The sequence below is a fragment of the Malus sylvestris genome, chromosome 1 (assembly GCF_916048215.2).
Source record: "Malus sylvestris chromosome 1, drMalSylv7.2, whole genome shotgun sequence".
Taxonomy (NCBI): Eukaryota; Viridiplantae; Streptophyta; class Magnoliopsida; order Rosales; family Rosaceae; genus Malus; species Malus sylvestris.
The window spans coordinates 3,129,353-3,155,257 of record NC_062260.1 but is presented as its reverse complement, the minus strand read 5'-3'; the positions used below and the strand labels follow the sequence as shown (position 1 = coordinate 3,155,257).

At 38.6% G+C, this 25,905-nt stretch overlaps 1 protein-coding gene across 1 annotated transcript; it reads right to left on the bottom strand.

Moving 5' to 3' along the window:
- Positions 1–5,777: 5,777 nt before the first annotated feature.
- Positions 5,778–6,302, bottom strand: LOC126629331 (uncharacterized). Its single transcript, XM_050299353.1, has one exon. It carries the CDS (start codon positions 6,300–6,302, stop codon positions 5,778–5,780), a length of 525 nt encoding a protein of 174 aa, XP_050155310.1.
- Between the last annotated feature and the right edge of the window lie 19,603 nt (positions 6,303–25,905).

Sequence of the window (25,905 nt, the reverse complement as noted above, 5' to 3'; positions counted from 1 at the left end):
GCCTTAGTTTCTAATGTAAATGGGAATGCCCTCAACTTGACTTGCTCCTCATCCACATTTGTTGGTCTTATTCCGGAGCATACCACGTGAAACTCCATGAGATTCTTGTTGGCATTCCTCTGTTGAGAAGCCATGGAACTTAGGCAAGTAGTGAATCATGCCGGACTTGAGCTTAAATCCTCATTCTGCATTTGGATATGTGATGCACAATGGTTGTTGATCCGTATTTGGCGTTGCTAACTCCCTCAAAGTACAGTTATCAGCCATACCTTCTTGTGGTTCTTCCTCCTCTTCCGAACTCAAATGTGGTGGAGAAGATCACGGTAAAGACACCGATGCAGACTTCTGCTTGATTTGTCTCTGAAGCTTTCGAAGTGTTCGTTCAAGCTCAGGATTAAAGGAAGCTAGGTCAATGCTCTTGGACCTTCGAGTATGCATATACTACAAAGAGTACCTGAAATAAAAAAAAAAAACAAAAACACTAAATAGACAAGAAATGAAAACAATAGAGAAATAAGTAACTAGAAATAACAATCCCCGGCGACGCGGCGCCAAAAATTTAATAGGATTAAAAGCATACCACAAAGTAGCACACAAATGTCCTATTGACTTTCCTTATTAACATTAAGATTTGTCAATTGTAGCATAAGAAAATAAGGGGGCGTTTGTTTGCCCTCACTAAAGAGTATTGGACTGGACTGGACTAAGGGTTAGTCCAGTCCCATGTTTTTTCCCGACAGGGACTAGGTTTAATGAGACTAAGTCTCACTCGCTTCGACAAAAACGCTTGCTAGGGGGTCTTAGCAAGACCCCCCGAAAAGGAGTCCCTGCTTCGCCCCATCTCTGCTTTGCTTCACCCCTCCCCGCTTCACCCCATCTATGCTTCGCTTCACCCCTCCCTGCTTCGCTGTCCTTCCCTTCCCAAAAATCCCAATTGAGCTTCGTCGTATTTCCTCTCCCAGAAAAGTTAGAAACATCTATTAGAGAGATAAAAAGAGAGAACAATGCAGTCGCCATGGCTTTGCTGACGAGATGAGCATAAAAAATCAGGTACAAGATTTTGGTTCCGTCTCTGTCCCATGAATCCAACCTCAATTAAAGGCTATTCTTATCCAGAAATGTGTAGGACAAACAAAATCAAAATCTGCGATAAACCGAGAAAATATCAAAATCTGTGATAAACCCAGAAATATGTGATATGCGATTTCGAATTATAGAAAATATCAAAATCCCAATTACAGAAATTATCAAAATCTGTGATAAACCCATAAATATATTACCTTGGGTTGCAGTGCTCTTCTCCATAAATTTGTAGGAAAAAAAAAAATCAAATTTGGAGTTGTAAACATAAATTATAGTAGAAATTCGATATGTGATCTCGAATTTGCAATTCTCTCTCTGCTTTGAGGAACAAGAAGAAAAACCTGTAGGTCTTTCGGTCCAAATCAGAAGCAAAATGCATAGATCCTCCTTTGAGGAAGAAAACTGGGAGAAATGGGGGAGAAAAAGAGAGAGAAAAAAGGGATATGGTCGGCCGGAGAAAAAAAAGGAAGAAAATGAAGGAGAGGGGAGTGAAAGAGTGGGAAGAAAGAAGAAAACGATGGGCCGAAGAAAAAAAGGGAAGAAAATGAGGGAGAGGGGAGTGAGAGAGTGGGAAGGAAGAAGAAAAAAAATGGTAGAAGTTTTGAGATAGGAATAGATTTCCAAAAAGAAAAAGATAAATTAATAATATAATATAATTTTTATGAATTATACAAATATAATATTAAAATTTATTAATTATTTTGCTTCTTAATCCGACACTGCACCAAACGCTTCACTAAATCAGTCCAGCTTAGTCTAGTCTAAGCCAGTCAGCTTAGTCCTTGAAGCTAGTCCAATCCGAGATAGTTCAGTGCAACAAACGCACCCTAAGGGTCTTTCCCACAGAAGATTGTTTTATCTAACTACTTAAAATGTCACTAAAACTGGGCTGCTGTCCCTACTAACCAGCCGCCGAAAAATAATTATTAGACCAACTTACACTTATCTAAAGTCTACGAAATTTATATGCAAACACTAGACACACAGAGCTACACTCACACAAAGTTTTGGGATTTTTGGAGTTGATTTGATATTTAAATTAAATCGAACAAAACTAGGACAGAAACAGATTTTAAGTAGTTCACAAATTAAGAAAAATGAGTTAGGCGAATTGCTATCCACCACCAAATAATCATGCAAACATGTTATGTTTTGTTCAAATTTCTTTTATTTCCGGATGAAGATGCTCAAGTTGGCTCAATGTTAGAACTCAACCTGTTGCTCTTTCTTATGTAGTATGTTATGATAATTGAATTTTCAACTTAACTTAGTCCCTAGCATACAATCTAGAATTGCATGTTCATAGATTTAACAAGTAGAAATCATTAAGAACGAAAAGAGTTTGAGTCATCACAAGGCATCGTAAGTACTAATGTTGTCTTACTTATCCTAGAAATTGGTTCACATGTTAATCGCAATTAACAAGAACTACTCTAGAACATATGTAGGTCCTCATTCGACAAGGGCAAGCACACACATATTCATAGCGTTAGAATCCTAAATATGCTTACTAAGTATGCATCCATAGAAAACACATAAAGAATTCATCATTGACATTAGTAGTGAACCAATTTTCATCCATTCATAAAAGTAATTCAACGAAATGTCATAACAAACTTGCAATCATATTCGGGGCTTCAAAACAGGCCCTAACTATTAAAAATTTAGTTACACATAATTCTCAAATTAAACCAAAAGTACAACATGGGTTTGAGAAGATAAAACTGAAAGAAATCAAGTGAGGCCTCCTCTTCTTTCCTGCATTCCCAAATGCTGCTTTCTTTCCTTTTTTTCTTCCTTTCCGCTATCACCTGCAGCCTTTTTTTTTTCTTTTTCCTAAAATTATTTCTATAAAAAACTGCCCTTTATTTCCTCCCCCAACGCTCCTTTAAACCAATTCTTGCTGCACCATTTCCATAACTCCCCCTACCAATAGCAAGTTAGTGATGACAATAAGTGAGAGAAAATGGTAAAACAATTGTAACTCTTTGGGCAGCCTTTATGCCAATTACTCCCTCTTAATCCTCATCTTTAATTCCATTTTCATTGCAGTTACAAACTGCTCAGTCTCTTGTGAACCTTTCAGTGTTAAAATGACCATAACTTCTTCTATAAAAATGATATTAACAATCCGTGAAATGGTCCAGAAAATAGACATCCGTAGCTTTCTAAGTATATAAGGCTCATTCTATAATTCATTATGAGCTGTTCGAAACTGGCTTCCAAAGTCAGCTAATCTGCACAGGCAGTTTTGATGAATTTGTTACTTAAAATCCCACTTGTGCTATTTTTCTTTTCTTTGCTTGACAAATCCTACAAAACACAAAAACAAAGTAAATAGCTCAAAACTATAAGGAACTAACTAAGAAAAGACATGTGAATTTGATGTAATATATATATATATATAAATATGAGCTTATCAATAAGTCTATCAACTATCACCCAAATACCATTGTGTTCTTTCTTTGATCTTGGTAAGCTGGTAATAAAATCCATCATGATGTTGTCCCATTTCCATTCTGGGATTGGTAGTGATTGTAGCATTCCAAATGGCTTCTGGCCTTTGCCTCAAAATCAAATCATGTTGAGTAAATATATACTTAAGACTTTTGTGATCTGAATAAACATTGAACTTATTTCCGTACAAATAACATCTCCAAATCTTCCATGCATGCACTACAACAGTTAGCTCCAAGTCATGTGTTGGATAATTCCTCACGTAATTCTTTAACTGTCTTGAAGCATAGGCTACAACTCTTCCATTTTGCATTAGTACACATCCGAGTCCTTGTTCCGATGCATCCGTGTATATCTCAAATAGATCTTGGTTATTAGGCAATACTAACACCGGCGTTGTGGTAAGTCTTGTTTTCAATTCCTCAAATGATGAGTCACACTTATCATCCCATTCAAATCTTACTCCTTTCTTGTGAGTCTGGTTAGCGGAGCTGCAATCTTTGAGAAATCCCTAATCAATCTTCTATAATAGCCAGCCAATCCAAGAAAACTTTGTATCTCCGAGACACTCTTAGGCTGCTCCCAGTTCAATACTGCTTCTATCTTACTGGGGTCCACACAAATTTCATCTCCAGATATTACATGTCCAAGGAATTGTACTTGTGTTAGCCAGAAATCACACTTCAACTTCTTAGCATACAATTGGTTGTCCATTAAAATCTGTAAGACTATATGGAGATGCATTTCATGATCCTCCCTAGTCTTAGAATAAATAAGGATGTCATCAATGAAAACAATAACAAACTTATCCAAGTACGGTTGGAATACTCGATTTATAAGATCCATAAATACAGCTGGTGCATTAGTTAAGCCAAATGGCATGACTACATATTCAAAGTGTCCATAACGAGTGCAAAAAGCAATCTTTGGTAGGTATATCCTCTTCCCGTACTCGTAATTGAGGATAGCTAATCGTAAATCAATTTTTGAGAAGTACTTCGCTCCAAATAAGTGATCAAACAACTCATCAATTCTTGGCAAAGGGTACTTAGTCTTGATAGTCACAAGGCTTAACTTCCGATAATCAACACATAACGTAATGTGAAATCATGCTTTTTAGCGAACAACACTGGTGCTCCCCAAGGTAAAGTGCTCTCTCGTATGAAACCTTTTCTAAGTAAATCATCCAACTGCTTCCTAAGTTCCACCAGTTCAGTTGGTACCATACGATAAGCTGCCACCGAAATTGGTTGTATTCCTGGTATCAATTTAATCTTAAAATCAACTTCTCTATACAGTGGTAATCCTGGCAAATCTTCAGGAAATACTGTAGGATACTCATCCACCATAGATATTCTCTTTTCCTCTTCTCCTTTCTCTTTTGTTTCTACTATGAGTGCATAACACAACAATGCTATCTTGTTTTGTAACTAGCTTTCAACAGCGGACTTGGGGACACAATCTTTTCATCCAATTTTATAATAACCTCCTCTGCTTCAAGGGTACACACCTTAAACTTTCTTTCCTCACAGTCTATAATAGCATGATGCTTTCTCAACCAATCCATTCCTAAAATTAGATCGTACTTTTTCAATCCTAAAGAATACAAGTCAGCAGTTAACCTTGGATTATTAACCAGAAGGTGACATGAGCGATAAGTTCGATCAACAACATCCCATATCCTAATGGAACACTTAAATACAAAGGTCTCGCTAGTGCCTCAAATTAAAATCCCAAAATTTATACAAACCAGAGAGATATCAAGGAATGAGATGTACCAGTATCAAACAAAACATGAGCTTTAATACTGGATATTAAAACCATACCATCAAGTGCTCTGTCAGTATTTTCTCCAAGATTACCACCAGACACAGCAAACACCCTATCACTGCTTCCAGATGCACGAGCCTCAGCTCCACGACCTCGATTTCCTTGATTTTGTCTTTGTGGGTCACGTTGTTGTGGTTGTTGTCAGGGTTAAGGGCGATTAGGTTGTTGCATAGTTTACATCCTGTTTGGTTGTTGAAAGCGATTTAGTGGAGTTGCAACAGATCCTGAAGCTTCTCTCTTTGGGCATTTATCTCTAGTATGTCCAAATTCATGGCAATGATAACATTCAATAGGCCATTGCTTTCTAAATCTATATCCACCACTGCCACTACTACTCCCTTGTTCGCTCTCATAGACTTCTTAGTCATTTTTCTCGATCCCGATCCTTTATACTAATTTTGATTCTTCTAAGTAAACAGATAATCTTGCTCTAACTCATAGGCTGCTTCCATAATTTCATGATAAGTTTTACGTCCTTGACCTACAATGTGCCTTCGAACAGAGTCTCTAAGCCCTTGTCTGAACTTTATTGCCTTTGTTTTCTTATCATTAGCAATATCATCCGAGTACTTACTCAACTCAGCAAATTTGGCGACATACTCAGCCACAGTCATATTCTCTTGCTTAAGATCAAGAAATTCTTGAATCTTAGTATGCTTCATTGCATCAGGAAAGTAACGATTGAGAAAAAGTTGCTCAAAATCATCAAAATTCATCTCTTCAAGGTTATACTGAGCACGTATAGTACCCCACCATAAATCTGCTTCACCTTCAAAGACATGTGAAGCTACATTAACTTGAAGTTCTGGTGGTACATGAAGAGTTCTCATATTCTTCTTAATATGTTCTAACCAACTCTCAGCTTTTTCAGCTTCAGGCGCTCCCCAAAACTTGAGCGGCTTATTTTTCATAAAATGATCGAGATAAGACATCTCTTGATCATGTATACATTCTTCATTAGTGTGAAAATAAGCATTCGTCGATGCTTGAAAAGCCCTAAACATCTCAGCTATTTCTTGTGCATCAAACGATGCCCTATTTTTGTTTAGACTTGTTAGAAGATGATGCATCTTGTCAATAGAGTAGTATCTGAAATGAAAGAGATTGAATCAACAACGCATTCAAGATTTAACTTGACAACGGATGAATTAGAAGTTTGAATACAAAGGACAGGGCAAAGAAAGACAACAAAACTCTATTGAAGTAGATCAACCATTGCTTTGATACCATTTTTCTGTCATGCCCCAAAAACGAGCACATAACAATGCCACGCTCTATTAGCAACACAATATTATAGTGTTTAATTCCAACACTATAACATTGCATTCCTAATAGAACATATTTGACGGGTAGTCAAATAATTTATTTTTAAGTAGTACAAAAGCATAAATCATTTTGGTAAAACAAAGAATAAAAGGGCAACAGAATTTGGATAAAATTTTTACATCAAAGACGAAGTTTACAACTTACAACAAAACCAACTCTTAGGTATGATTTGGAGAGTACAAAGTGCTAAGTTTAGCTACAAAAGATTCCTTCAAGATAGAGGGAATCAAGCATATGTACAAACAAAAACCCATGGAAAGTCAATGAGCGATTAAGAAGTTGACAAGTAACAAAGAACGCTTGTCGCAACTTTAGTCCAGATCGTCTATTTGTTGGTACATCGGTCCTGTAATAAAGCAGGGGTGAGCATCACAAACGTTCATAACTCCCCCTCAGGGAATCCACCCCAGCTAGGCTTGAAAATAGTATACAACATTATATATACTATAGGAAAATGATAGATGCATAACAAAAGCTTTGTTTAGTTTTGAATATAGATTGTATGATCACACAATTTCCTTTTAAAAAAACAGGGATCCCAATAAATCACTACATGTCTGATGACCAGTCTAATGACCAACTACCCCCTTACCTGGACCAACACTGAATGAACATACTTATTGTAAGGTGTCGCGAGAATGTCCTTTAATGCTCTACTCTTAGATATCCTGGTACCTCTCTGTTTGGGCCCAAAATACTGGTTTGGGCCGAGTTTAGAATTGTTCTCTGCCATAAGCCTTGCTTAGGAATTGCTAGGGGTCATCCGGCTTGTGGGCCGTATAGTCAAGGCCGGCCGTGTCCCATTGGGAATCCATAGGATGTGGGTGAGTCTTATTGCGAGATGGATGGATAGGGTAGTTGAATCCTTATACAAGAAGGAGTTTCAGCAGGATAAGGATGCTGAAGCTTGGGATTGAATGCGACCTCATAAGGGGTTGAGTTTAAAGTCCTAATAAAAGTAGGATTGGTCGAGATAAGGTTGGATCGGGGGAAGCAGTCCTAATCTGAGTATGGTTTTGATTTGATAAGAAGTAGGCTGGCTACTATAAATAAAGGGAGAAGTGCATCATTCAAACCTCTTCCAACTCAACACACAAACTGCCCTGCGCAAACTCGCTCTGCGAGAAACCTCTCAACAACCTTGAGATTTTTATTTTCCATTTTCACTAACACATCTTCAGTTTGGATAAACAGTACTGTGAAGGCAACCGGTGATACCTTCAGTTTGGATAAACAACACTATCGTCGTAGAACCAGCCGACTACGGAACACCTTCAGTTTGGATAAACAGCACTGCGTCGAGGCCGACTGGTTATTTATCCAAGCCTTGGTCGACAAAGACTTTCGAGTCTTTATTGGCAAAGGTCATCTCATTAGCTTTCTCGGTGAAGTGAGGTGTTACTGTTTACTAGGGCTCAGCACATTGAACGCCGAGTTGTTTTATGATTGGGTACTCACAAGTAGGCTTTAAAGTTTGGCATTCTGACGGTTGAACCACGTTTACCATCAAGACATATATCTGTTTTGAGTATCTGTGCCCCTATACTCTGGTGCGATTCGACGTGCTTATACTCTTACGAATATAATCACTGTGATCGAATCTGGTGCCACGATTTGTGAACTTCGCAGAACTAGTAGCCTTGTCTTCAGGCTCTAGAACCTGAAGGCCGAGAGTGTTCCTTCCTCGGCCGTAGTCGCAAGATCGAGAAGTCAACCGCGTGTTCAACACAACATCAACGTATTTCACTCTTCGGCCGAGCTCGGCCGACGAGTTGGAACGTCCCGAATCAACCGAAGGACATAGTTAGCTCATTAGTTACTCGGCCTGTGCACCATATAGGCTTGGTAGTTTTAGGGTCAACATTTTGGCACGCCCAGTGGGACACAGTGCTAAAACTACGAAGTTCATGACCATCGAGACACGATCGGTAAAAAAGAACACAACCATGGGAAAATCAATGACCGATCTGCCAGTTCAGAGTCCTGGACAAGAAGTGTCACATACGCGAAATCCTTTTGTTGTTGTGACCCCTGAGGCTGCAAGTTTGACACACCGAGAAAATGAAGTTTGTCTCAGTACCTAGCCTCGAAACACAGAAGTACCTAACCAAACCTCATGCATTTGTATTGAAGGAATAGTTGAGGATTATGACGAAGACGGTGGTGAAAGCTCTAACCATCCAACTAGGTCGTTTCTTCGAAAACAGTTATCTAAAAAATGAACAGACAGTTATCCCAAAAATGAACAATTTGCTACAGCTAATACAAAGTAATGGTGAGATCCACACCAAATTGCTTGAATTATTAGTTAGCAGAGTCTTCGAATGGGGACCTGCTGATCAGGCTCGACAGCTTCCACTTAAAAGTAATTCGCTACAGGCCGAAGTAAAGTTTAGTCGGCTCATAACGATTGACTTGGAAAAAATGGGAGGATCAAGTAGTAGGTCAGATGGATCTGACCAGAGAGTGGTGATGCGAAAATTAACTTAGCACACAAATTAAACCCTCTTGTTGACAATTGTAGTATGAATAAGTAGGGATCGTTCTTAAACCGGGGATTAGGAGGGATTGCTAAAACACTCTAAACTGACTCAAATATATAAAAAGAGGCTAAAAACACTTAACTAGACTCAAAGAACTCAAATCAAACTCAAAAGACTCAAAACAAGCTAAAAACGTTCAAAACTGCCTAAAAACAATAATTAGGCAGTTTTTTACTCTAACACACTTTTTGGACGAATTTTGGTTTTATATTGATTCAAAACACTTAAAAACACAAACTAAATAGATTCTAACTAATTAGACACTCTAAAGTAAAGGGGGGGTTTGGTTTTGGTGAATTTGAAAACAAAACAAACAGATTGTAAACTAAGCAAAATTTGGACGAATTTGGGGTAAAACTATGGATGATAGGCTAGCTAGGAGGTTCTTCTCCACCCTTGACACACTTGCAAACAAAATGATTTCCAGTTGCTTTTCAATACCCATGAATCCTCAACGCCTCAGATTAACTGTGAATTGCAATAATTAACCCTCAGATTTTCCTCATTTCATTGAATTGGATGATTGCATACAACAACCAAAAGCATTCTTCACAGGTTCCCTACATGAATTGCATAATAAAGATACGAGCAAAGATCATTAAGTTCTATAAAAATCATAAACATTGATGACGCATTTGTAACTATGAATTGCATGAAACTTATGCCAAGAATTTACTTAACGCGATTGTGACAAGCAACCTTCACTAGTTAATAATTTAAGTTCATAACGATTGGGTGAAACTCTTTTATATCCTAGCATCAGATTTATGCATGAAAATTAAGCGTGCACTCTCAACCAACACACACAAATCAGTTTTACTTCAAACGAATAAGTAAATAGAAAATAGAATTCACAACTTATGAATCACAACTGGATGTAATCAAATCATATTGCAAGTATGAACATGGTTTCAAATTCCCCCCTTGCTAAGAGGGGTTTAGTTCCTCATACTCATAAAACAAAGATTATTGAATTGAAACATTGAAAACAAAAGAAAGATTACACCTAAAATGATCCAGCAATCCTAGCTCGAATGGCAAGCCCGTGCAATGGCTCTCCTCCTTCCTTCTTGCTGCGGCACAAGGTCTGATGGTGAGTTTTGGGGGTTATGGATGGTGTAGAAGGATGGGTTTATGAAATCTGGTGAAGGTTGGATTTATGAAATCTGGTGAAGGATGGATTATTTATAGGAGAAGGAAAGGCAAAGGGGACAAGGAAGGGTTACGACACAAAGTGAAAGGGAAAGAGAAAGTTATGACACAAAGTGAAAGGTAAAGTGAAAGTTATGACACAAAGTGAAAGGTAAAGTTTGATGCAACAAGAGGACATGGAAGGGAACACATGGCTCCAAATTCTTCCCTCCTTCATGACTTAATGCCTTCATATTCTTAGCACATTCTTAGTCTCTTTTGGTCTTCAAATTCGTCCATCCACCTTCCTCCATGCATGTGCTATCCATTCCCAGCCCAAAACTGCTCCAAAATGCCCCAAAATACACTTTCTTGCCACTTTAGCCCTTTGGACCTATAAACACACGAAAATAGCTTAAAATAATAAAATAACTAGGAACTAACAACATAAATGCCAAGAAACAAGCTAACTAAGTCACATAAATATGCTCCTATCAAGTGGAACAAAACATAACCTATACCTTCCAAAATTTGCCTCAGGGATTTGCAATGCACATGACATGTTAAAAATCATCATTCCCACAGATTTTGGTTATCTTTACGCTTGAGCACATACTTAATCACAGTCACCACTTACTAGTTCACAATTAACCAATTAAAACGATGTTTTGAATGTAGTAACATGCCTTAGAGAATTTACTCAATTCCTTACAAGATACTCTCTATTTTCACACACATTTTCTGACTACGCACCCTACACTAGTTATATGTGAGAAGATTGATGTAAACATTAAAGACTAGTACTCACATATGTTATAACAAAGAAAGCAATTTCTGGAGTTAATAAGCATGTTTTGATATGATCTCATGAATGGGATGCTACTACTTAGATGCGAGAACCAGTGACACCATATGCTCATACCAATTTCAAACTCCACAAATTGAAACACACAACACTCAAGATTGAAGTCAAGGGTTGTAACGGGGCTTGGGAGTAATGGCTAACAAAGAAAAGGATAGGGATAACAAACATTCTTAAAGCGATAGCAAGCAAAGCAAGGAAATCGACACTTGGAATTCACTTTAGAATGCAGAATCAACTTTTAAATACAAAGGGAAGATTCATGCAACATTTAGGGCCGAATTCAATGTTTTGGACCCTTTCTTTAACAAACAACACTTTAGAGCTCTTTTTCATAACTCTTTTTTTTTCTTTCTATTTTCCACGAATTTTTCTTTTTCTTTTTCTTTTCTACCCGTGCCTTATTAAGGACTTTGGCACACACACACACACAAAAATCACCTCCCCCACACTTGTTTTTCTGCAGAAGTTCATCAAAAGGAATTCCTTCTAAATTATGCTTTACTATGCTTCAAGAACAAGGGTATGGATGGTCCTAATCTAGGCTAGGTGAGGATAGTGTGGGTTAACAAAGAACATAGGCTACTCAAGGCTCAACGGGGTTAAACTTAAACACAAATGCACGGGATAGGCTTTTTGGCTCTTGGCTCACTAAACAACTTCATCTTGAATATGTGTTATGCAAATCAATAACATGCTTTGAATGAAACGGGCATGAGTTCTAGCATTTGGAACTAAATGATGAAACGCCTTCTAAGTAGCAACCAAGCAAAGAATAATGAGATCATGCAATGACTTAGAAAACAAGAATGCATAGATTAATAACTCTCCAAATAAAGGTTTAGGCTCAAGTCTCTCAAGGATGTAGTGTTTGTTTGAGTTTCTTCCTTCAAGCATGTTACAAAAATTGAGCATAAACCAAAGAGCATATCAAACTTCCATCCATGTTTATAACTTTCTTTAACAGTCATGCACTTAAAAACCAAATCCTCATTATTGTGTTGGAAGGTACCCTAAGACACAAACAAACACACAAAAACAACTGTTTTTGGGTTTTTCAAAATTTTATGAGATTTTCGGATTTTTATGTCAAAACACACTAAAACACTCCAAAACAGCTTAAAAACACTTAAAAACAGCAAGGAACAACACTAGAAGTAATGGGTGATAAACTCCCATGAATTTCATGCAAAACAACTTGTTTACCCCCCCCCCACTTAAATCAAACATTGTCCTCAATGTTTCAAGCAAAAACTCACACAAAAACAAGCAAACAAACAAACAACGAATAAACACACTTAACATGTAGAATAGAAACAACAGCAAAGAGAAGGGTGTAGGAACGCAAATCTAGAAGTGGAGTGATTCCTATGACTTCCCGCTACACCTAGATCCATGTTGAACTTCTTGATTGCCTAATGAGCTTTATGCTCCAATTCGACGGGGAAGATGGCATGGCTTGCCATAGATGAGCCGAAATAGGGACATCCCAATGGGTGTTTTGTACGTTGTACGATATGCCCACAGTGCATCATCTAAGCGTAAGCTCCAATCCTTCCTTGTTGGCCCAACGGTCTTCTCTAGAATCTGTTTGATCTCTCTATTCGAAACCTCGGCTTGGCCATTTGTTTAAGGATGGTAAGGTGTAGAAACCTTATGGTTGACATTGTACTTCCTAAACAATGCCTCAATGGTCCGATTGCAAAAGTGAGACTCTCCATCACTTATGATTACTCGTGGCATGCCAAACCTTGCAAATATGTTAGTTCTAATAAAATCTGCAACCACTTTAGAATCATTCATCTGGGTGGCTTTTGCTTCCACCCACTTTGACACATAATCAACCGTAAGCAAAATATACATGAAACCATACGAGGAAGGAAAGGGACCCATAAAATCAATACCCCAAACGTCAAAAATTTCAACATTCAGGATGGAAACCTGCGGCATTTGATCCCTTGCACTTATATTTCCTGTTCTTTGGCATTTATCACATGTTAAGAAAAAAGTTCTAGCATCCTTAAAGATACTAGGCCAATAAAACCCACATTGTAACACCTTAAGTGCTGTTCTTTGTGTGCCAAAGTGACCACCACATGCATATGTATGACAAAAGCTTAAAACGGAATGAAACTCAGAATCATGCACACATCGATGGATAATCTGATCAGGGCAATATTTCCACAAATATGGATCATCCTATACATAAAACCGTGCATCATTTTTGAGCTTATCATGTTGGTGCCTAGTGAGAGTGCTTGGAATTCGTTTAGACACAAAAAAGTTGACCAAATCAGCATACCAAGGTTCACTTACCTTAATGGACAGCAATTGTTCATCAGGAAACGTTTCAGCAATGGGTAGGGACTCCTCATTATGCATCATACGGCTTAGGTGGTCAGCCACCACATTTTCACTTCCCTTTTTGCCTCGAATCTCAATGTTGAACTCTTGAGGAAGCAATATCCATTGAATTAGCCTTGGCTTGGCTTCCTTCTTGGTGAGCAAATATTTTAAAGTTGCATGATCAGTGAAAACAATTACATTAGTACCAATTAAATATGATCGAAATTTATCTAAAGCAAAGACAACGGCAATAAGTTCTTTTTTCATTGTGGAATAGTTTAATTGGGTATCATTCAACGTCCGTGAAGCATAGTAGATGACATGCGGCCTCTTATCCTTCCTTTGTCCTAAAATAGCCCCTAAAGCATAATCGGATGCGTCACACATGAGCTCAAAAGGAATGCTCCAATCAGGTGGAACAATAATGGGAGCCATGGTCAGCAACTCTTTGAGTTGTTTGAAGGATGTCGTGCACTCCTAATTGAAATCAAACACCACATCTTTTTTAAGGAGACGACAAAGAGGTTGGGAATCCTTTGAGAAATCTTTGATGAATCTTCGATAGAAACCTGCATGTCCAAGAAAAGAACGAACCTCTCTAACCGAAGTAGGAGAAGGTAAGTGATGTACAAGATCTATCTTTGACTTATCAACCTCAATATCGTTTTCAGAGATGATATGACCTAAAACTATACCCTGTTTAACCATGAAATGACATTTTTCCCAATTGAGAACAAGGTTAGTTTCAACACATCGTTTTAAGATCAAACTGAGATTATGCAAACAACCATCAAATGAATCACCAAAAACGCTGAAATCATCCATAAAAACTTCAATAATTTTCTCAACATAATCAGAAAATATGCTCATCATGCATCTTTGAAATGTGGCAGGTGCATTACATAAACCAAATGGCATGCGACGATAAGCAAATGTACCAAAAGGGCATGTGAAAGTTGTTTTTTCTTGGTCCTCGGGTGCTATGACAATTTGATTATAACCAGAATAACCATCAAGAAAACAATAGAAAGCATAACCCGCTAACCTCTCAAGCATTTGATCAATGAATGGCAAAGGGAAGTGATCCTTCCTAGTGGTGGCGTTGAGCTTCCTATAATCGATACACACCCTTCAACCTATTTAGATTCGAGTAGAGCTCATTTTCAGCATTTGTCACAACAATTACTCCGGATTTCTTTGGAACACATTGAACGGGCGAAACCCAACGACTATCGGAAATAGGATAGATCACTCCACAATCTAAAAGCTTGATTATTTCCTTCTTCACAACTTCCATCATCGGAGGGTTGAGTCGGTGTTGAGCCTCTCGAGATGTTTTAGACCCCTCCTCCAAAAGTATGCGATGCATGCAAGTGGTGGGACTGATTCCTTTTATGTCGGCCAATGTCCACCCAATTGCCGTTTTGTACTCCCTTAGCACCCTTACTAACTTGTTCTCCTCTTATGCCGTGAGTGTGCTTGAGATGATGACGGGCAACGTCTCATCATCGCCCAAGAAAATGTACTTTAAATGGCTTGGCAATGGCTTAAGTTCAAGTGTAGGTGGCTGCACAACTAAAGGAAGTAACTTATTAGCCGAAACTGAAATGGAAATTGGGTCCAAAAACTTACCAGATTGTAGTGGCAATGATTCGAAGGCAGCCACCATCTCAATTACATCTTCATTAGGGGGTATGGCAAGGGAAACGTTATGCATGCCGTGGGGGTGCATGGTTGCTGACCAAAGAGTCAAATACATCAATAGAAAAACATGAGTGATCCTCACTAGGATACTTGATAGAATTAGAAAGATTGAAATTAATAACTTCCCCATCAAATTCCATTGTCAAAGTTCCATTAAACACATTAATCTTAGTACGGGCAGTTTTCATGAATGGTCGTCCAAGGAGGATGGGCAATGTAGGGGAATGGTTCGACTCGTCCATTTCAAGCATGTAGAAATCCGCCGGAAAGATTAAGTGATTAACCTGCACTAAAACATTTTCCAAAACTCCCTTTGGATAGGCATTAGATTGATCGGCCAATTGTATAATCACACCATCATTTTTCAATTCGCCTAAGTGCATAGATGCATAAATTGAATAAGGCATGACATTTATAGATGCACCTAAGTCTAACATGGCAGATTCAAAAGTGGTATATTGACTTGAACTTTTCTAAACGTTTCCAAAATGTCCTTTTCAGCCTCCTCATTCTTTAATTGCATAAACCTACGAGGAAAGGGTACATTTGGAGGAACAACGTTAGAATTAATCAAAATTGGAACTTCCTTACCTTTGTTGGCCGAATTAGATTGGTTGGGTGGCTACGGCGAGGGTGGTTCTACCCTTGCCGTGGGTGTGCTTTGCTCCTCCTCTTCAATTATCAACTCTTCAACCTCGTTGGAACGTGATTTGGAAGGTTGGGGATCAGATCCAACTTGTTTTCCATTTCGTAAACTCATGGCTTTGGCATATTTGAATCCTCCCTTCGGGTTGACAACGATTGAGCTAGGCAACTTACCTTGCTCACTGAATTGTCCTACAAACTCCACAATCTGCCCAATTTGCTTCTCCATTTGGTCCACCCTTTGTCTTGGTTTTGCATTGCTTTGGCTTGATTTTCTTGCTCCTGAGACAAATTGGTGAGTAACTTACGAAGTGTGTCATTATCTAAAGATGTACCCAAACTGTTTTGGGCAAGTTGTTGTGGGGCTTGTGTTGGTGCGTATTGCTTAGTATAGAAGCCAGGGGGTTGCTGCCTAAAGCCTCCTTGTTGTTGGGGTTGTTGGGGCTCCCTCCACTTGAAATTTGGATGGTCTCTCTAACCTGGATTATACATATTAGAGTATGGATAGTTCCTTGGCTGGTTTTGGCCTTGAAATCCAATTGCATTGGCACTTTCTCATCCACCATTCTCAATCAATTGAGGGCACTTTTCTTAGGAGTGTCCTTGGATAGAACTTACACTACACACAGTTGGTCCTTGTATCCTCATTCCTTCGGCCATCTGAGACACAATGGAAGTAAGATTAGCTAATTGAGATTGAATATCGGATATGGAACTTACCTCATTTACTTGTTGCTGTGGGGTGTCCCTTTGCCCAATGCCTTCGTATTGTTGTGTATTCAATGCACGATTTTCAATTAGTGTCTTGGCAGCCATGGGTATTTTGTCCACCAAAGTTCCTGCCGCTGAGGTATCTAGCATTTGGCGTTCAATTGGTAGAAGCCCTTCGTAGAAATATTGAAGAATAAGTTCCTCCTTCATTTGGTGCTGTGGACATGAAGCAACAAGAGTTTTAAAATGTTCATAATAAGTTGGAAATGATTCACCTTGGTTTTGCTGAATGCCACTAATCCTTTTGCGTAGAAGAATGACTCGAGAAGTTAGGAAAAACTTCTCCAAAAATGCCTGTTTCATACTCTCCCATGATATGACAGTTTCGGGAGCTAGTTCATACAACCAATCTTTAGCCACGTCCAAGAGAGAAAAGGGAAAAGCCTTCATCTTCAAAATACTCCCATCAACATTCATGGGAGTCATACTCAAACAAACAACCTCAAACTCCTTTAAGTGTTTATTAGGATCTTCCATGGACAACCCATGGAACATAGGAATATGGTACAATAGGCTAGACTTTAATTCGAACTCGTCAGTCTTGTCTTGGGCAGCCCTTGGATATTGAATGCATAAGGGCATGGCATTGTCCAATCCCGAAGCAGAAAGCACCTTGATTGTTCGATTGTCTGCTGCCATATCTTGGACTTCTTAAAAAATCCCTGTCGTGGCCTCCTCTTGCTCTTCTATCTCTTCTTCTTCACGCACGGGGTCAGGGCTAGATGGATTGGATTCTTGCTGAGTTCTCTTCCTTCTCAAAGTCCGCTCAAAATCGTCGTCAAAGTCTAAGATATACTCACGAACCGGATGAGAACTCCGAGTCATAAACCAGTACCTAAAACAAGAAAACAAACAACGTCAGTAACTAACATAAAAACACATAAAAATAAACAAAAAGAAATAACAAGGGATTAGCAAAGTTGCTAATCCCCGGCAACGGCGCCAAAATTTGATGCGAAAATTAACTTAGCACACAAATTAAACCCTCTTGTTGACAATTGTAGTATGAATAAGTAGGGATCTCTTAAACCGGGAATTATGAGGGATTGCTAAAACACTCTAAACTGACTCAAATATATAAAAAGAGGCTAAAAACACTTAACTAGACTCAAAGAACTCAAATCAAACTCAAAAGACTCAAAACAAGCTAAAAACGCTCAAAACTGCCTAAAAACAATAATTAGGCAGTTTCTGACTCTAACACACTTTCCGGACGAAATTTTGTTTTATATTGATTCAAAACACTTAAAAATACAAACTAAACAGATTCTAACTAATTAGACACTCTAAAGTAAATGGAGGTTTGATTTTGGTGAATTTGAAAACAAAACAAACAGATTGTAAACTAAGCAAAATTTGGACGAATTTGGGGTAAAACTATGGATGATAAGCTAGCTAGGAGGTTCTTCTCCACCCTTGACACACTTGCAAACAAAATGATTTCCTGTTGCTTTTCAATACCCATGAATCCTCAACGCCCCAGATTAACTATGAATTGCACTAATTAACCCTCAGATTTTCCTAAATTCATTGAATTGGATGATTGCATACAACAACCCAAAGCATTCTTCACAAGTTCCCTACATGAATTGCATAATAAAGATACGAGCAAAGATCATTAAGTTCTATGAAAATCATAAGCATTGACGAGGCATTTGTAACTATGAATTGCATGAAACTTATGCCAAGAATTTATTTAACGCGATTGTGACAAGCAACCTTCAGTACTTATGAATATAAGTTCATAACGATTAGGTGAAACTCCTTTATATCCTAGCATCAGATTTATGCATGAAAATTAAGCGTGCACTCTCAACCAACACACACAAATCAGTTTTACTTCAAACGGATAAGTAAATAGAATTCACAACTTATGAATCACAACTGGATGTAATCAAATCATATTGCAAGTATGAACATGGTTTCGAATTCCCCCCTTGCTAAGAGGGGTTTAGTTCTTCATACTCACAAAACAAGGATTATTGAATTGAAACGTTGAAAACAAAAGAAAGATTGCACCTAAAACGTTCCAGCAATCCTAGCTCAAATGGCAAGCCTGTCCAAGGGCTCTCCTCCTTTCTTCTTGCTGCAGCACAAGGTTTGATGGTGAGTTTTGGGGGTTATGGATGGTGTAGAAGGATGGATTTATGAAGTCTGGTGAAGGATGGATTATTTATAGGAGAAGGAAAGGCAAAGGGGACAAGGAAGGGTTATGACACAAAGTGAAAGGGAAAGAGAAAGTTATGACACAAAGTGAAAGGTACAGAGAAAGTTATGACACAAAGTGAAAGGGAAAGGGGTAGTTATGACACAAAGTGAAAGGTAAAGGGAAAGTTATGACACAAAGTGAAAGGTAAAGTTTGATGCAACAAGAGGACATGGAAGGGAACACATGGCTCCAAATTCTTCCCTCCTTCATGACTTAATTCCTTCATATTCTTAGCACATTCCTAGTCTCTTTTGGTCTTCAAATTCGTCCATCCACCTTCCTCCATGCATGTGATATCCATTCCAAGCCCAAAACTACTCCAAAATGCCCCAAAATACACTTTCTTGCCACTTTAGCCATTTGGACCTATAAACACACGAAAATAGCTTAAAATAATAAAATAACTAGGAACTAACAACATAAATGCCAAGAAACAAGCTAACTAAGTCACATAAATATGCTCCTATCAAGTGGAAGCAGCATCCGTCGATATGACCGAGGTTCAACGGATGATCGATTCGGCAATGAAAAAGGGGCCGAAGTTCCTGAAATTCATCCATCCATATCCAGCTTATGTGGAAATGTTTGAATATCCTAAAGGCTTCAAGATTCTAGATTTCACTCTTTTTGCGGGAGAGTCGTCTTTATCCTTATTAAAACATATGGCCCGTTTCACTGCGCAATGCGAAGATGTCAATACTGATTTCCATAAACTACGATTATTCAACTTTTTGTTGACAGGCTCAGCATTCGCATGGTATATCAACCTCCCACCTAATTCCATCCAAAGTTGGTAAGAGCTGGTCGAGAAGTTTCACAAACAGTTTTATCGGCTGGCGATGGAAATGTCAGTTTCTTCATTGGCTAAGATAGCTTAAGCATCTGATGAGTCACCATTGGACTACCTTACAAGGTTTAAATCGGCCAGGAATTGGTGCCGAGTACCTCTCCCTGAAGTCAAATTTGTTAGGCTCGCTCTAAATGGGCTAGACATGGAGTACAAAAAGAAATTCTTGGGGGAAAACTTTCGAGATATGTACGAATTAGCCCAACATGTCGAGCAATATGATTATTTGCTCCAAGAGGAAAGATCTCGAAGTCCCCATCCCAGGGAACGATTTACAAAAATCCCACGGTCAGCTACGCATTGGCCGAAGGTGAAGATTCCCAATATGTCAGTGTGGACGCAGTCGAAATAGTAATATATAAATCATATGTCTGCAAAGCTTTGACTCAAATTACGTCCAAGGATGCCAAAACACACTCTGCCACCAAACAGACGATGAAAACAAAAGTTTACACTTTTGACATCACCAAGGTCGATGCAATTTTTGACCAATTGTTAATAGTGAAGATTATCAAACTTCGGCCAGGACATAACATTCCCAAGGCCGAAAAGCTTAAAGGCAAGATGTAATGCAAGTACCATAACTCGAATAAGCATACCACGAACAATTGCGTCATGTTCTGTGATGATATTCAAAGCTGGATTGATAAAGGCAAGCTAAAGTTTCTTGAAAAACAAATGACAGTTGACATTGATCCATTCCTTCGGTAATAGTCGGTATGGCAGACGCCTAGTTGCCCAAGAACAAAGGGAAAAGGAAGGTCGAGTTTGTCCCAATACAACACACCCTAAAGCAAAACTCTCGGCCACGGATCAAAATTGATCTACTTTCCAACAAACCACCCACAGAGCTTTCAAGACCGGCCATAGTCGAATTTATGTCAGACTCCAGTGCAGAAGAGACCAACTGGCCGATGGTTTTGTGCAGCAATTGCAAGGCACCAGTCATATTAACCGAACAATAGAGAAACCACCTCAGACTCTAACACCATGGCAACCATCTAAGGCCGTAATGACACCTCTAAAGGAACTTGGTGAAGGCTAGCGCCAAAAAGTGTTCGATATGCTCGGCCCCTAGAAGCAGACGGAAGGCCCTACCTATGTCAGACGGCGTCTTGATTTTGACATGCCATTTTATAACTAGGATTAATACTCGCATAATTCCAGCAGCTCAAGTTCATTGGCGAATCAAAAAAATTTCAGGCTGCCTGAACCACGCGACCAACGTTGGTACAGTTACAATTCACCCACTGGCATGTATACTGCACTATCCAAATCTTAGAAACGTCGACGTCAGTGTATAGAATGCATGGCTCGACGATAGGTAGCCTAGACTGTTTTGGCCACTAAATGGCAGCTAAAAGAAGCGATAGGAAGTGGAGATGATCGGCAAACCCTAACAATCATGGCTAAATTACAAGGGCAGAAGGGAACCAATCATGACTTCGAAACTACCATTGAAGAGTCTGAGAAGCGTATCAAAGTCCTTATTCGGCCCTGGGAGATGAAAGCTCCTTCTCGAGGCTTTAACAGGCACCACTTCGACCAATCAAATCCTTGCAGCAAATGTGCCAGGCAGTGTTCTTTGAAGACGTTGGTGATGGATGATGGCACTGCGTCTTTAAATAGTGGTCCCAGGATTTGATGAGTAGTGTTTAAATCATTCTCGAAGCACAGAGTCTTGACGACACTCTGATCGATGAAGTCCTTGCACTTGTTGCACTTGTTGGAGAGATGGGAGATGAATGAGGCCATTAATGAAAGCTTGAGGATTTCTGGGTTAAGAGCTTGGGGTTTTTTTGGGATTTTGGATTTTAGGTTTTTCTGGGATTTTAAAAGCAAAATGGCAAGGAGGTCTCAAGGATTTTAGAAAGCATCAAGTATGAATGGAAAGAGTTCAGGTATATATAGGCATTTTGGAAGGAAGGTTAAAAGTTTGATTTTCAAAGTTGGAGGAAGGATCGAGCAGGAAAGTTGTTAATCATTATGGATATTCAAAGAATCTAATTGAAAAGACGGAGGTTTTCACGGTTTAAGGATGCACGATTGCGTGTTGCAACGGATTTAATGTAGAATAGATGTTTTAGCTGTCGTACGTTTTCAATGGTTATGATTAAAGGCTGCTAGGTTAACCAAAGGATCAACACGTGGCAAGACGGTTGGGAGAATTGAGGTCATGAAATCATGTTTCATAAGTACGCATAGTGGTATTTCTCGAGGGGGTTTAATGTTTGTTTTAGGTCAATTTTGCTTCTTCAAGGCCGAGGCTCGACCAGGGAATGTAGATCGACCTCAAAAGCGAGGGGGCTATGTTTGGGCCCAAAATACTAGTTTGGGCCGAGTTTAAGATTGTTCTTAGCCCAGAGGCCTTCCTTAGGAATCGTTGGGGGTCATCCGGCTTGTGGGCCGCATAATCAAGACCAGCTGTGTCCCATTCGGAATCCATGGGATGTGGGTGAGTCCTATTGCAGATAGAGCCAAAAATTTGATGTGATATAAACTAGCACTCAAATTAAACCCTCTTATTGACAATTGTAGTATAGATGTAAGTAGGGATCGTTCTAGGCCGAGGATTATGAAGGATTACTAATCTACTTAAAACTGACCTGAAAACACAAAGCTAGGCTGAAAACACTTAACTAGACTCTAAAGACTCAAAACAAACTAGAATGACTCAAAACAGCACAAAACAATGAAAATGACTCAAACTAGACACTAGGGATTACTTTGAACGAATTTTAACTTTAACTTGACTCAAAATACTAAAAAAACACAAAATTGGACAGATTCTAACTAAAAGACACGACCAAGTAAAGAGGGATTGGGTTTTGGATGAAATTAAAGTAAAAACAAGCAGATTGTAAACTCAAACAAAGTTTGGATGAAATTGGGTGAATTAATGGATGATGGGTTAGCTAGAAGGTCCTTCTCCACACATGACACATATGCACATGAATTGATTTCCATTTACTCTTTCAATAAACCATGAATGACAATGCCCCAAATTAACCGTGTCATCACTAATTAACCCTCAGATTTTCCTTCAATCATTGAATTGGACGGACAACGCATCGGCAACCAAATTATTCTTCCGAAGTTCTCTACATGAACTGCATAATAAAGACACAAGCAAAGATCATTAAGCTTTGCGAAAATCATAAGCATTGACAAGGCATTTGTAACTATGACATCATGATACTCATGCCAGGAATTTAACTTAAGATGATCGTGACTAGCGACCTTCACTACTTGTGAATATAAGTTTGTAACGATTATGTGAAACTCCCTTATATTCTAGCGTCAAATTCATGCATGCAAACTAAGTAGGCCTCCATAATCAACATACACAAATAAGTTTTGAATGAAATAGTTAAGTAAATTGGATTCACGATTCACAAAATTATAACTGGAAGTAATAAACTTATATTTCATATATAATCATGGTTTCAAAGTCTCCTCTATCTAAAACGAGTTTAGCCTCTCATGTTCACAGCAAAACAAAGAGAATATAAATTAAACATTGAGAACTAAGATAGATTATGAAGGGAAATAATGAGATTTATATGGGATTTATAGTGACTAGCATGCATATACAATTCAAAATCTATATACAATAGCAACGGAGGCATTTTAGCACATAATATCAAAGCTATAGTCATGCAAATCCCCTTCGAGAAGCATAGGTTTATGTGAGATGCATCAAAACATTTTATTGAAGAACAAAGTGAAGGTGTAGTTTTATACCTCTTGATCTTGACTTGAGACCAAGGATTGACCACCTCCAAGCTCTTTGTTCTTGGAACTCCTTGAGCCTAGCCTCCCATCTTGCTTCCTCCACCTTGCTAGAATGAGTGCTCCTTGGTTCTCCTTTAGTCTCCAAGGTTGAAGACCTCTAAAGATCCACACCCACTAGTGTAGTGAGATGGATGGAGGAATGACCAAAAGGAGAAAAGATGATTAGCTAAAATCTCCTCTTGGTGGCCGGCCTTGTGAGTTGAGAGAGAGATTGTGTTTTCTCTATTTTTGGTGAAAGTAAATGTTGGAAATGTGCCCTAAAACCAATCATATGATGATACTTTACGGACATTTCACAAGTTAAACTAATGTAGTTTAAATATAAAGGGCAAAGATTATTGTTTTAAGCCATCTCATATAAATGTTATATGCTTAAACGATAAGTCCAAGGAATATGTGATTGGGAGAATGCAATCTAAAGAAGTTAGATTCATGAGACCATTCTTTCGTAAACACATCCTAAACGTTCCTGATCATAGGATTGCCAATTGGGCATTGACAGTCCGTTAAGATCAGTACGTGCTGTGTCTTCTCTCAGGGAGAGTGACTAGTCTCGAGTCATTGGTGTGTGTGACATCAAGACAAGTACGTAGGTGCTCAATAGAGAATGAGTTCACTGAACACGATCAACGAAGAGTTCTCATATTCATGTCACATGAGAACTCATGGTTGGGATAATGCAAAGTAGTCCTTTGACCTGAGGCATCATAGTTGTCTTGTGGTTAAGTCCTTGATCTTTGATTATGTCAAAAGTCACTCCAAAAGGAGGGTGTCCACGGCATAGTTGGGGTTAAGCCACTTAGCCATGGAGGCAAGTGAATGCGCAACAAGGGATCTCTAACCTTCAAACTGTTTGAGGGAGAATACTCTATGATATGATTAAGAATCTCTGGCCAGAGTATGAATGAGATTTAGGAAGTCGTTCCAAATCACATTCAAGGTAATCATATAAGCACACGAATCACATTGGATAGTAGACATGAATAAACTATCAAACCAAACAATGTGATCAAGAGTATTGTATTAGAGAAAGACCGTATTGCATTTGTAATCCTAAACTAAATAGGTTCTCCACCTCTTCTGATTAGCTTGGGTAACCATGATATGCTGCTAGGTGTCACTCATGGTTTGTGGAAGCCCTAAACGTGTATAATCACTAAAGGGAGAATTGAAAGTAAGTTTCAATTCACAATCGATTTGAAATCGTTTTAATCGCCCACTGCCTCGCTAAAAGGAACCTAATGGATCGTACACCGTGTAAGGTAGAGATTGAAGAAACAACGGAGATGAGTAAGAATAATTAAATGGTTTAATTATTTATGGCAAGGATTAATTAATATGTTAATTAATCAAACGAATAAGTTCGTTAAAAGACCACGGGTTAGTTTTGGGCCTCAAGGCCCAATGGGCTTCGAACGTCAAGCCCATTGACTTAAGTTGTATGACAACTTAATGACAAATAATTCACAAAGGCCTTAAAAGCCCAATGAAACCCTATGGCCGGCCATTTAGTTAAAGGAGTGGGTTTTGGACTTATTTACATGTTTGCCACTCCAATGAATTAAGGTATAAATATGACTTTATAGCCAAAATTCATTAAGGGTTTCCTTTAGGAAATTGGAGAGAACACAAAGCTCCCCTTTCTCTCTAAAGAGGCCAGCCCCCTTGGAGGGATTAGCTAGTAATCTTTCTCCTCCAAGGTCACTCATTTCTTCATCAATCTTACCTTGGTGTGGAGACTTAGAGGTTCTCAATTTTGGGAACTTGGAGAACCATTTCATCCATCCAAATCCATAGATCTAAGATGCAAGGAATGAAGGCCCTCTCTTTGGGTGATTAGCCTTTGCTTATGCAAAGAGGAATCTACAAAGGTATAATTTCTCAACTCACTTTGATTTGAGTTGAGTCTTGGTTCACCAATCTACTAGGCTTTGAATTTCATGGTTTATGTTTTGTTTTTAAGTGCATGCAAGCATGATTCCGCCTTTAATTGTTAATTGCATGCTTATAGATGTTGCTTAAATGAACATGTTTTTCACAAATCTTCCTTCAGTAAACTCACAAAAACCCTAATGAAACTTTTTCACTAAAAGTTCCTTTTATATCTCAAAGAAAGTTAGCCAACAACTTGACTCCCTCTCTCTCCCTTTCCCTTTATTTGGCCGGCCCCTTTGTGTTGTTTGGGCTTTTGGGCTTTTATCATTTCAAGTCATCCTATGCTTGAATAAAAGGACCCAATGGGTTTGGGCCCAATGGGCCCAAATGAACCTGAACTTTTCTTTAAGCCCAAAACAATCTTTTATCGCTTTTATGATTTCTTTAGACTTTCTAATTAATCACAACACTTAATTAATCC